This window comes from Haemaphysalis longicornis, unplaced genomic scaffold (genome assembly GCF_048455015.1).
Source record: "Haemaphysalis longicornis isolate Haplotype H1 unplaced genomic scaffold, Haemaphysalis longicornis Haplotype H1 scaffold_9, whole genome shotgun sequence".
NCBI lineage: Eukaryota > Metazoa > Arthropoda > Arachnida > Ixodida > Ixodidae > Haemaphysalis > Haemaphysalis longicornis.
This window is the reverse complement of record NW_027526460.1, coordinates 35,629,924-35,643,052: the sequence shown is the minus strand read 5'-3', so window position 1 is coordinate 35,643,052 and position 13,129 is coordinate 35,629,924. Positions and strand designations below refer to the sequence as shown.

General features: G+C 51.0%; 2 protein-coding genes across 11 annotated transcripts in view; one reads left to right on the top strand and one right to left on the bottom strand.

The window, feature by feature from the left end:
* The window catches only part of LOC144152780 (transcription initiation protein SPT3 homolog), a 706,894-nt gene that overhangs the window by 453,429 nt on the left and 240,336 nt on the right, over window positions 1–13,129 (top strand). The gene's annotated exons all lie outside the window — the stretch shown is intronic.
* The window catches only part of LOC144152778 (uncharacterized), a 135,348-nt gene that overhangs the window by 66,439 nt on the left and 55,780 nt on the right, over window positions 1–13,129 (bottom strand). For 2 of the 3 annotated variants that reach the window (XM_077684223.1, XM_077684225.1), the window contains exon 2: window positions 673–786. In XM_077684223.1, coding sequence (XP_077540349.1) covers window positions 673–786 — 114 coding nt within the window. The remainder of the gene's footprint in view (window positions 1–672; window positions 787–13,129) is intronic. The other variant, XM_077684224.1, reaches the window with a different exon arrangement.

Genomic DNA, 13,129 nt, shown 5'->3' with positions numbered 1-13,129 from the left:
AAAAAAGAGACATTTCAAGAGAACTGTTTTCATTAAATGGTGGGCATTGCGTTGACGAACTATGAGCATTGCGCTATGCAGCTGCATGTTCTATGTACATACAACGGGTGAAATAGTTCAATGGCGTTCAGCATCTAAGGGTGCTCAAAGTTAATCATAGCACTGCACGGGCCCAACATCTTGGCGTCCAACCAGAACTATCCTTCCTTCCTCCAGTACCGACTGGCCAGCCGCGGCATGTTCTTAAACGCGTTCTCGGGGGCGGGGGTGAGATTCCAGGAGGGTTCTCTTGCCGGCTGCAGCCTCTTTATTTGTCGAGAGCGTCGTCTTTAGCAGCGACGTCCAGTGGAGAACTTGTTTCGCTTTCTGATAAAATAACGCAGCAAATGGCGAGATTGCACTCTATAGCCTTCACCGCAGACACTGCGGTTTGTTGTTGTCAGTGTTTCTTTACGTCAGTTAATCGAATAAGGCATAATTGATTCGGCTTAACTTCCTTCCAGCATAATTCTGGCGATCAGGTTGATTTTTACCGAACTGGAGGCCATGCCCCAATTTGCAGTACAGGTCTGCAGTCCGAACTATGATTTGTACACCAATAAGAAAACAATGGCAGCAAGAGAGCCCTCCTGGTAGCAGCGGCTGCCCTGTGGCTTTCGAGGAAGTACGTACGGGTCTTACTGCGTGGTTCCCGGGGTCCGTCGACGGTGACCTTGATGGCCTTGGTGTACGTGGCCACTTGCGGCGGGTTCGTGCTCAACGTGATGGTGATGGTGAAGCTTTTGCCTGCGTTGGTAAAAAAAGGGAGACAACGGGAGCACTCGTTAGGAAAGCTGCATCCAAGGGTCAAAACGATTACAGCTAGCTTCTTTACTGACATGCTTTAAAAAGTGGTCGTGTTTACCTTGCCATTTCACTGTTTATAGGAGAAATCATATCTGCGCCCAAATATCTGCTCTTTAATCACGAAGTACCCTGCATTGGCAGTCGCAGAAAATAAGCTTCTGTCTGCCCTTCACTACAAGATATGGAGGGCACGGTGGAGTAACGAGTATTCGCTGTAATGCTTTATTTTTTCGCATTATTATCGTGTGCAGTAACGGTCCTAAGATTAATTCTCAGCTATTTTGATTGCTTTTTGTGTGCTTCTTTTTATTCTTTCAACAGGGGTTGGGTCATCACACACGCGGTATAATTGTTTACAAATTGTCTGTCAGCTGCAGTAAAAAGCCTCACACCCAAATATCACAACTTTCCGTCAGGTACGGCCGAAATAGAGAAAGACGGGAAAAAGCCCAGTGGTGAGCAAACCCTCTCAACAGTGCTCAACCACACAACAACGGCGAAACTTCTAGGCAGTTGTGAAGCCAAAACACGACCGCACACTGCGCACCATCGAAAATTCAGGACACGTTCCCTCTTTTGTGTACCGCGTCAACACATGACCCCCTTTTCGCCCCCTCCCTTATTGTCGTTGAGGCTTGGGGCGTCAAGGCGCCCGTCCGGAGCCTATACGACCCACCAACGCACGCACACTCGGTCGCTTATACGTTTACAACATTTCCGAGGCGACAACAACACCCGCTCACAACAAACCGCGGGTAAACAACTCTGACCGAACTGCGGCGAGTGCGGCCGCAGGCTCCCCAACACTCCCCTCCACCGGGCCAAAAGAAAGGAAATAGAGGGAGTGAACAAGATCGCTGACTCGTCTCAGCCTGGCTCAAGAGGGAATACTGATCCTGAATGCACCGTCCGTTCCTTCACTGCGGAGTCCGTTCCTACGCGCAGAGCGTTGGCGCAGGCTTGTCGCCTCCTCCATTTTCTTTTCGCTCGTCCCCTGCTCTTCCCTGTTTCCCTTCTTTTTCCCGCTCCGAAGCAAGTGTTGACGCTGTTTAACACGTGCGCGGGGGGTTGGGGGAGGAAGGACACTGTGAGCAAGCGTTCCGAAGCGATTGTGTCGTCGTCGTCGCCGCCGCCGTCGCCGAGCCGGGAAGGGCACGCGTGTTTGCCTTGGCGCGGCGGACGACAGCCTCTTTAACGTCCCGGTGCGCCGTAGATCTTTCCTTATCGCCGTCCCCTGGTGGAAAGACGCCCCGACTGCTCCCCCCCCCCTTTGCTCCCTACCGACGTTAGCCCCGTGCCGCGAGCCGGAGTCAGCGCCCCACGGACCAGAGTCGAGGCGCAGAGGCTACACTGCGGCCGAGCGAGCTGCTTCTTAGAGTGCCACGGGTGTGTAAGGCCCATTCGTCGTCGTGGTCCGAGGGATTCCTTTACGACGCCTACCCTGGTCGTGCGCGTTTGGCGTGTACCGTGTGCGGTTTCTCGTAGGCTGACAGTTAGCCCATTTGCTAGAGATTCCGCGCTGCTTACGCCACTTAAAGCTTTACAGAGTCGAAGAGCACAAAGGGATACCAGTCGTTCTTAGACCGGAGGATACGTTGTTTTTTTGTGTTTACAGGCCTGAAAGTCTGACTTCTCTGCCGGTGCTTCGTCTTTTGGGCCCCAAATATGACACGCGAAATGCTAGAAACTGAAATGTCAGTTGCACAAACTTACTGATGAGCGGTTCGCTGCAGTACGGGATGTTGCTAAGTTCTTTGAGAACACAGCGCGCGATGAACCGCAAAAAAAGCTGGAAAAATAAAATAGTTGTTGAGCTTCGTTCGGAGGCAATGCGCTGCCGTGCAGAATGCTGTGAAGTGCTTTAAGAAAAAAAAGTGCGTGGGGAATTGGAGAGTTTGGCAGATAAAATGTATGTTCTTACAATTTATTCGTAGGCAGTGTCCTGCCATACGCAGTGTTTTCGAGCCTTTAAGAATGCAGTGCGTGTCACTAATGGAAAGTCTGAGAGCATTAAACATCATAAGAGTGGATCTACTGTTATATATGCAGGACGACAGCAATCAGTACAATTAAACAGTACAAATTTATATGGCGCGTGAATTGTTATAGACATTTTTCAACAAATCTGCGCCTTCTTTTTTCAACATAGCTAGCTACGCAGCCATGCAGTGGTGTGGTGACTAAAGGCCCACGCGCAGACGAGAATAGAGCGTCGCGTAGTATGGTATCGGTCGTGCTATCAGTGGCAGACAAATATCCTGCTGTTCCCTACATGCAATGCGCTGATGTGGTGGTGCGAGGCAGCAAGTTGTACGCCAGAATGAATACTCGGCGGAGCGGTCTCGTGTAAACGAGTACAGTCGAACACGGATATATCGAACACGGGTATATCGAATTATTGTCTATATCGAACTCATAAATTATCCCCTTGAAAATTCTCTGTAAAAGTATAGGATTTTGTACGTTTATATCGAACCGTATTTTTCCCGTCATTTGGTATATCGAATGCCGCGCGAGCTGGCAGGTGCTCTTCGGCGGTCGCTGCACCCCCGATTGAGGTTGAGGAGGACCCGCCGCGGTGGCTCAGTGGCTAAGGCGTTGCGCTGCTGAGCACGAGGTCGTGGGTTCGATACCCGGCCGCGGCGGCCGCTTTTCTGATGGAGGCGAAAAGCAAAAACGCCCGTGTGTACGAGATTTCGGCGCACGTTAAAGATCCCCAGGTGGTCAAAATTAATCCGGAGCCCTCCACTACGGCGCGCCTCATCGCCTGCGTTGCGTCGGCGCGTTAAACCCTACAATCTAAAATCTGAGGTTGAGGAGGATGTGGAGGAATGCGCGGGCATGGCGAAGACTGGCTCGCGGAACTAATCCCCCCTACCGTAAAGAATTTGCCCTTGCCCAGTCGGGCCCCGCTACTGGCCGCCGTAGCGTTAGCGGACAGAGCCCGATATACTCCGTCCGCTAACGCAACGCTAGCCCGGTATAAAGCGTCCTGTTGCGTCGTGAGTGCGGAATTAGTGGTCATTCTTGAATGCGCCGATCGGTAAGTGATCGTCCGCCATAGGTGAGGTCTCAGAGCCGATATTTTTTATATCGAGTTTTTCATATATCGAACTATTTCACGATCCCCTTGAAGTTCGATATATCCGTGCTCGACTGTATATATAAACTCACTCCCCTGCGCATGGACATCTCGTATAGTGCACATCTTATTCAGACGGCTGTTTTCGTATAAATAGGCGCCACTTGTGAAGACACCACGTGAAGGCAAACGTCCTTTTTAAAATTGTATTTTTAAGTATTTATGACAGCGGCAGTTCCCACGTGTACGCTGGGCAGGCCGCCGCTTGAAACGGCAAGGGGTTTGTAGAAAGGAGTGACTTGGTTTCCCTCCGCAACTATATAAATTCAGATCGCAAGCAGTAGCTGAAAGAAGCTGCGGAAGGGAAGGCATGTGTGCAGTGAGTACCAGATCAGATTCGGATGGTGACGACCCTGCAAAGTTGTGGAAGTTTCCTTATAAGCGCTGTGCAACAAGTAGAGCTATATGGCAGATTTCCCGAGGGGGCTAAAACATTTCCCCCCATCTACGCTGCGAACGTCTTTGGATTGACCGCGAAGCCAAATGAGCAAAATAATTAAAACATGATTATTTAAAATTTAAATTTAGAAAATTTTTAATTAATTAGATGAATGAAACTTGGGAGCAGTCAAACATCTGGCTGTCTGTTCCACGGCAGTTTCGTGATGCTGCTTGAATGGATCAGGAGCGACGGCTTCATGTTATTCGTATTAAAACTGCCACTGATAGTTATCCGCGATACCTGCTGACATAAAACACCCAACGATTATGCAGTTGTTTCAGCAGTCCAACGCTGCATAATTTTTTTTTTTTTCGGATAACTCCAACGAAGCCCGAGTTACAGCCTTTTTCTGTAACCCTGCTACTCCGGTTGAAGTCCACGCATTGACAGCTGGCGGGAATTACCAGTTGTTTATAACTCCCCGTTGAACTAACTATGGCAAGTAAATGAAGCTGGGCGCACTGATAGGGTCTTCTCAGAGGCCAACTGCAGCACGAGATCATATTCGGAAACGTTGGCTTTGCCGCAAAGCGTATTCCGCTGAAGGACACGAAAGAATCCTCGAGACCGAGCCGTACGCAACTCCGCCGTAAATCGGGTCGTCTTATTACAACACCTATAAGCGTTCGCAGACAAGCAATAAGCTTCGAACTCCAGTTTGCTACAAATTGATCTGCTCGACCGGAACGACTCGGCGCCGAGAGACAGCCTGCCTCGGGCGCATCTGAATCATTCTCAGCGCACGAGACGTAATTCCAAACCGGGGGGCAAATCAAGGCGTAATTTTCTTTTGGCGACTCGGCTGTGCCGCCGCACAGCACTCGCGTACATACCTCGCACCTCGCGCAACCCTTTTACAAGCGCTGCGACAACCAAACCCGTTGCGCCCGCAATTATTGGCCGCAGCCAAGCGGCCCGTCCAATAGAGTTCAATCGGTCCGCAGCGGAATCGTCCCAGCGGCGCCGGGCGCCGTATCCCTACCCGCGCACCCCCATCGACGCGCTATTTATAAGTTAAAGGCGCCCGCTTGCGCCCACAGTAGCTTCCCAGAACCTTTTCTCACGCTCCCGACGCGAGCGTAGCGAACCGACGGGCGCCAGGTTCGATGTGTACGCGCTTATGGGTACAGCAGCGCCGAGCCAACAAGAGACGACAGGGGAGGGGGGTAGGCTACCTCCATCGCCTTCTTTTGCTTGTCCTATGGAGGCATTTGCGGGGCGTGTGCACGGGCGAGCCGTTCGGAACGAAGGCTTTAACATTTAGCCACCAGACAGCGTCACCAGTGGACCGTGCCGTACTGTCCCTGCGATCATCCAGCAAGTCCTGTACGCGAAAACGCGTATGACCTAAGGGCGGTGGGAAAGGGCGGGCGCCGGGGAGGTTGACGTATGCACCGATGCACTAGCCATTTTTTAATCTATCAGCGCATGGGACAAGTATAGCTTTCCCAGCGCCATCGCCCGCTGGATGAAATCAAGCACAAAAAGAAAGGCGAGAGGAGAGGCAGGGGACGAGGAAGAAGAATAAGAAGACGGCGAACCATATTGAAAGAAGGGCACTGATTCTCCGCGTCGGCGATGCAGCGTCAGTTGACCTCTCGAGCGCGGTGTTCCTCTGCATGCGGCCAGGTTGCGCGACTCGGGATATGCTCATACGCAGCGGGGCCTGCCTCTACTCCGCCGGCGTGTCATTACCATTAATCCCGCATTAATAATAGACGGGGGGACAGCGTGGCACCTTGGCGAGCGGGGACGCCTTTACCGGTCCGCGGGAGCAGCGCCATTAAATTATTCTCTCCCTTCTCTGTCGTGGCTGTTTCTTCTTTCGCGTCCTCCTCCTTTATGTCTCTTTCTCGACGCGGGTCCTGCAGCTCCGCTCTTCTTCTTCTTCCGCTTGTTGCTGCTGTTGTTGGGAGCGGGCCGAAAACGAGCGGTTACGTTAGCGCGCGTGGACGCGAGGAGCCAACTGACAGCAAGTGTGGGAGCAGATATGGATTTGCGCTTCCTGGACCCAAGCCCCGCGCGGAGTGGTGATAAGAAATGTTGTGGTAATGGCGTTTCTCTTCGTGGGCATGACAAAAAGTAGTTATCGTTCTTCTTCAGAAATACGGTTACAGTACTACTATACGTAGCCTGCAGCTGCACCTAAAAAAATGCGGCCTTAACTTAGCCGTGAGCTGAAGAGTCAAATGTAGTTATAGTCGGGTACAACTAAAGAACGACAGTAGAAGTCGCCCCTGCGTCTCGTTACCGCACCGGCTGTTCCTGCGCGCAGCGCAGAGTGTCTTAATACGAGTATTTTGAACGCGACACGAGTCATAGCCATGATTTTTTAGGACCTAATATGGTTATAAATTACTGCAGTGACAAAAAAAAATACTATAGGTGAGCCCAATCTCCCATCAAAAGGCCCGGCCGCGTTGACGTCCGGGTCCATCGCTTCAATGGAGTGGTACATCACATGAGCTATTCGTTCTTAACAAGCACCCGAGTATAGTCCGGTGTTCGGTTAGACGGAAATCTGTCTGGTCAGGCTGTGAGTTCACAAAAAAGTTGCGGTCACTGACCAAGTCAGATACACAATTTTGAAGTTTCGGATCCCCTACGGGATCCTTGTTCGCAATAAGGCGAGGTCGTTATTGTTTTTATGTTCTCAAGACGTGTTGTAGTGCTCGAGCGTAGTTACAGGGCAACTTGTCGTCTGTCCTGTTGGTCTTGTCTGGTGTCGTTAGTATCGTGGAATCATTAGGGATACAAACGACACCAGATACGACCAACAAGACTGTAGAGGGCTAGCGATACAAGTTACGTTCTCCAGAGAAGTCCATTTGTTTCCACTCGTGCGAGCGCGAATTTATCTTATCTATTGTTGCTGTTTTCATCTTTCTCTGTTTTTGCCATGAATGCAGCAATGAGCTTTTCTAAGAGCATTTATTTTGCCACGGGCGTGAGTTAATAACGACGAAAGAATTTTTCCTTCCGTTTTTAAAGCGAAACCTTTTTGGGCTCACTGATGGCGGTGTCGTAACCAAAAGTCACTGCAGGAAAGTCAACTTTACACAGTAAGAGAGCACATGCTGCTGCTGCTGATGATGATGAAACAAGAAATGCTTCCCGTAGTAGGAATCGAACCTGGGACACTCGCGTTAAGAAGCCGACGTCTATCCGATTACACCATCATCGCATTCGGGTCGCTCCTAATCTCCTTTGCGTTCGTTGCGCGGGCTCTGGCTTTGGACTTCGGCTGAGTTGAAGTGGACCTTGCCTTTAAGACTTTGAAAGTTTGGGTTACGGCTGACGACTGTGGTTTTGCGACGACGATGGGTGGGAGGGAGGGTGGGGGATGGACGTCGTGAGGGATTCGTTTGCTGTCGTCTGAGTATGGACTTCGACTGGAAGGCAGTTTGCACTTTGATCGTTTACGCTTTGACTTTAGCACTTCGCCATTTGATTTGCGCACGCAAAACAGCTTCGCGTTTCAACTATCGCCGTCGTTAGACGGAGGGGCTTCTGAATTTTTTTATGTTGGGTAAAAGCGATAAAACGTTTCGTCTGCCAATGTTCGTACCACCTCCTGCCCCTCATCTGGTGCCAAACTGGCGCTCTCTTTATTATGATAAATAAACAAGTAAATAAAACTTACAAAAATTGGCGCATCTTGCACTAGTGGTGCAAGGCTCGAAAAACAGCTCCGGTTTTGCTAAATTTTGCTAGGTTTTGCTAGGCTAGGCGAAGTGTAGAGGGGTGAGGCCAGGTTTAGCTGGATTTTACAAGGCTGCCCCGACGGTTCCCCACACTGACCGTGGAATCGTGGATTAGAGAAGAGTGAGGAGCCAGGGCGAACCCCAGCTCCGCTGTTTCTCGATCACTGCACCCCGAGTGCGAGCTGCGCCAATCTTTTAGGGAGGAAGCCCCTGAGGGGCTGGGGCTGTTGGCGTCTCCTGTCGTCGTCGTCATATTTGTCGTCTCATGCAATCACGGTACTGAAACGCCGAAAAACTCGTCTCCGCCTCGCGCTATAGAACGTAACGCGTATACTAAAAAAACGCCGGGACACTCGTTTACGCCTCGCGCTGGAGCGCTTCGTAACGAGTACTAAAAAAACACCGGGAAACTCGTTTGTACCTGACGCTAGAGAGCTTCGTGCTTCAAAGACAATAGAATTTTACATTAAAGCTGTATGCATCTACAACGGTTTCATCTCCGTTGGAAAAAACGCCAAGGCGCCAAGAATACACTTGTACACTGCATTCTTCGCCCCTCTCCAGGTTTCACTTAGTGGAGGTGGCCCGGGAACTGTTTTTTTTTTTGCATTTTAGTAGCCCAAGAAAAACTATCACCTTTAAAATGGTATAGTTAGAGGTGCGCATACGCATGCGCCCCTTGTACCCCCCACTCGAGCAGGCGCGAAAGCCGGCTTCACTGTTATAATACGATATCTTCGGTAGCGGCGCAGTTTTTTTCTTGGTATTTTTCTTGCTATTGCCAACAAACCAAGCTCCGCTGTTAAAATAGTAAAGCTAGCAAACAAGACCAAATGAAATACATGGCAAAAGGAATAGCACGTGTAATTACGCTGACCTGTAATTACACCTGTACGCTATACAGTAAAGAAAATTAAAGAAAGCGTTGGTAATTACGCGCATATGCTGTATTCTGCACGGCACGGAAAAAATTATTTCAACGTTCTTCACTTCAGCTGCTCAGCAGTCAGCCCGGGATCGAACCTATAGTGTGCTAAACCAGCCGCAGGAGTGGTTGGTTGCATAACATCGCCGCTCTCACCCCGCAACCCTTCCTTAAGCGCCTCCCCACCAGCCTGTACCCTTTTTTTCTTCTCCGCAATAAATCTCGTCTCTTCTCAAGGCGTCGTGACAACAAGAGGAGGCCCCACCACCGCGCCAGCGCCCGAAGGAAAGCACGCCGACCCACGCGGCCGCTTTCTTTATAACCCTAATCTTGCCGCTCGAAACGGCCGAAATTTTTACAAATGGCCTCACGATTTTGCGGCGTGTCCGAGGCGGAGGAGGTGATAGCCACAGTCAACCAACAGCCACGCAAGCCGTCCACTCCCCCCACCAGAGCTTTAGCGTTCTCCCCTTTCCAAGCCTTCCCCTTTCTCAGCAGCATCCTTGGGTACAAATTGCCTCGTGAAGGATACGATGCCTCTCACGCCCGACCGATCCGTCTCATTCACGTGCGCGGCTAGTACGCCGGGCCCTGGAAACCTTGGCTGTGGTCTCTCGGTTCCATTGCGAGCTAAGGCAACGAAGCACGTATACACCGGCGGGATATATACTTACCGTGATCCGGGGATCATTTCAGAGAGCCCCACTAACAAGGCGACGGCCTGGAGGAAGCGTACACAGCCAAAGGAGCCTCCAATGTGGCCGTGCCACACGCACGCTTCTGGCCGCAAAATAACCGCGCCGCCGACTTCTAATACGTTTGCGACTCCACCCCACACCGCGCGCGCGTGTGCGATCACGCATCCCCTCCTCCTCCTCCAGATGCCCTCTGGCTGCACCTCACTCAGGGTTAGTGACGCAACTCCGCTTCTTTCGTACTTCCCATTATGTGGATGAAGCACGGGCTTTTTTGGATGTACTAAAGTTGCGATTTATGCGTTGGAGCAACTGATGACCTTTCACGGTAGCGCTTTATTAAAGATGAAAAACCTAATTGGTAGTCCACGCATCGCCATTCTTAGCGCGTATAGTTTGATAAAGAGATAGAGATGGACAGACGTAATACTTTATTTCGGATCCCGTCTCCAAAGGACTGCTTGGCTTCTTGTTAAGTATAAAGAGCGCCGGTCTGTTTGTTATGTGGGCCACCATATGTGGTTCAATAGAGTTCTTCAAGCCCCTTAGGGGGTGTGAGCCATACCCCTCGGCTAGAAGGGCGCTCTGCGGTAGGAATTGGTTGGGGGGAAGATCTCAGGGTGGCTTGTGTGTTTGAAGTAAGAAAAGAAAAGGGAGAAGAAAAAGCAGCCCACATGAGCGCGAGGAGAAATTAGAAGGAGGAACCCAGGAGAGGGCGACGGGTTTGACGAAGATGAATTCAGCGTTTCGACGTACGTATACGCCTTCTCCATCACTTCTGCTTTACGGTACGGAAGCGAAGCGGTGTTGCAGGCGCACCCCATGGCTCGCATTTCAAGAACTCTGCGGCTGTTCTAATACGGCAGCAGTCCCTTTCTTTTGAGCCGCTGATCGGAGTGGCTGCAAAATGTTGCGGCTCGATGACTCTGGTGTACTTTCGACGTGGTGGCTGCAGCAAGGTGGCATGACTTGCGTAGAGGACAGCCGCGAAGAAAGACCAGCACGCCATCGCAAGGAACGGATCAAGAACGTAGTAATGGTCACCAGACCTGATTCTTGGGGCCTTGTTGTTTATGGTGGCGGTGGTCCCCATTCTCAGAGCCGAAGCCATCGCATTAGCTATACGATACAGGACGTGTCAACTCAGGGTGTGAACCAAGAAGTTATGTCAGGTTAATTCGCATCAGAAGTTAATTTACCTCGCAGGTAGTCTACCCGTAATATAGGAAAATGGCAATTCAAGCCGGAAGTTTTCTTTCGTGCGTACAGTACATGTATGATTTCCTATGAACTGGTGTCCCATGTGAAGGTCCAAGAAACTATATGATTGTATAGATAGGACGTTGAAGTGCTTCTAGCCATTATTTAGACGTTTGGAACAAGGGCAAACTCAAGGCAACTTATATATGTATGCAAGGCCGTACCGCTTGAACTCCAGGACTGGACTGGACTGGAAAGGACTTTATTTACCTCGATCCTGCAGTGGGCGGGGGTTTGTTATGACCCCCTTCCCGACGCGGCCGGTCGTCGCACCTTCTTCGCTACCTTAATAGGCGCAGGCCCCTTTACGGAGTCCGTGGTTTTCAAGTGCAGTGAAGACCTGCTGGATGGCCCACTCCTGCTTCGTTTTGCCTGTTGATTCGATGGCTTCCTGTAGTTGTGCCGGACACTCTTCGAAGCTGGCGCCTTCTGGGTCGGTGGCGCAGTCCCACATAATGTGCCACCGGTTGGCCGGCCCCTTTTTGCATACCTCGCATAGGCTGCTTGTGTACTCCTCTGGGTACATGCGGTACCGCCGGTGACGTGACCGACGCCGTCTGTAGTTGTCTGAGAATCGTCGGCTCTTCGCGGCTTAGCGCCCGATGCGGCGGGGGGTATTATCTTCTGGACAGTCGCGCATTCTTTAGTGCTTCACCGTAACCTAGGGCTTTATCTTTGGTCTCTGTCCCATGCAGAGTTTCTCAGTCTTCGCCAACATGACCAAGCGTGCATCAACAAAATTTTAAAGACAATAAATAGTCTTTCTTGGGCTACTTAAACACAGAAATTTTGCCCTGTCTGTCTGTGGCTCGATTCAGCCACCAAGCCAAAGTGCAACAATCTCTGCGCAATAGTCGTATATACTCACAGCCAAATCTGAACGTCTAAGTCCGAGTTAATGGTCATATATACTGTTGAACAAGAAGAAGTCATTACGCAAATATAAGACAGAAAATCAATAAATAAGTGATATTTACAGTATTCTTTTATACAAAAATAATCGGGTGCTTGATTTTTGCGAAATGAAACACTACATCTAGTGCAGAAAAAAAATATACCGTCGCCTGCTGTCACCCGCGCCAATATGGCTTTAAGTGGCATTTTAAGAAATCAAGCGGCAACAGTTACCAAAGGTTCCACTATATAGGTTCCACGTTCTGCTTGGAACGCACGTGGAGTGGGGCAACGTGGTTCTATAAACGTTGAAGTAGGGCGCTTCGATTCACGTGCGTCTCCGCCGTACGGCAGCGCTGGCATCGAAGCACCCGACTTGGAGCAGTGGAACGCGGTAAATTTAAATTGACTTGAGCAAACCTTTAGCGTGTTTACCTTGGAAGGAGCGCGACGGAAGTGGAACAGCATGAGAGGTGAGCGGGAAAGCGAAGGGAGGCATTTACTTGGCAAATGTCGACAAAGACTATTGTCTTTAGGTGACATTCGGAACGGAAGGAGCAGATACGCGGCCATTTTTTTTATTGATAAGTATACCGACGCATTACTGCCGTCTTAACGCACCTTCAGGACGCTATTCCGCTACCTGAAAACTTCAGTGCGTATGTGCACTAAGTGACGCAATCTGCAGGTGCCACCCACACTTCGTATAGGGGGTCTTCTTCCCCGGATATTACTCACAGCAGCCCGTGGGGCACATTAGCCGAGCCGTCGCCGCTGCCGAAGGCAGTAAATCCGCGGCGCGTAGCAAATGGCCGGCACACGCGGTTACGGAGCAGGCCGCGAGAACGTGACCGGAACGGCACCGTGGGCTCAACTCCGCCGGCTCCTCCATGCGTGCATGCGGGCGCCGGCAGCCGCCCGGAGGCGCCTCGGTGGACACGCGTGCACCCGTTTACATGCTCCCGCCGCCGCCTGTGTTGGCCATCGTACCGCGCTCCTGGCATCACGTGCATGCCCGCAGACCACGCAATCATTTGCCTCCGCTCTCTTGTCATGAGCAGCGACACCGTGTTGCATACGGTCAATCCGGGTCACTGTATCTTAGAGTTTTATACTAATATATACTAGAGGTAAATCTGTCGCTGCAGTCGCGGGCCGCCGTTGCGGGCGCCAATGCCGCTAGCGACGTTGCTCGCCTACTTGGCTTAGCTAGCCATAAGG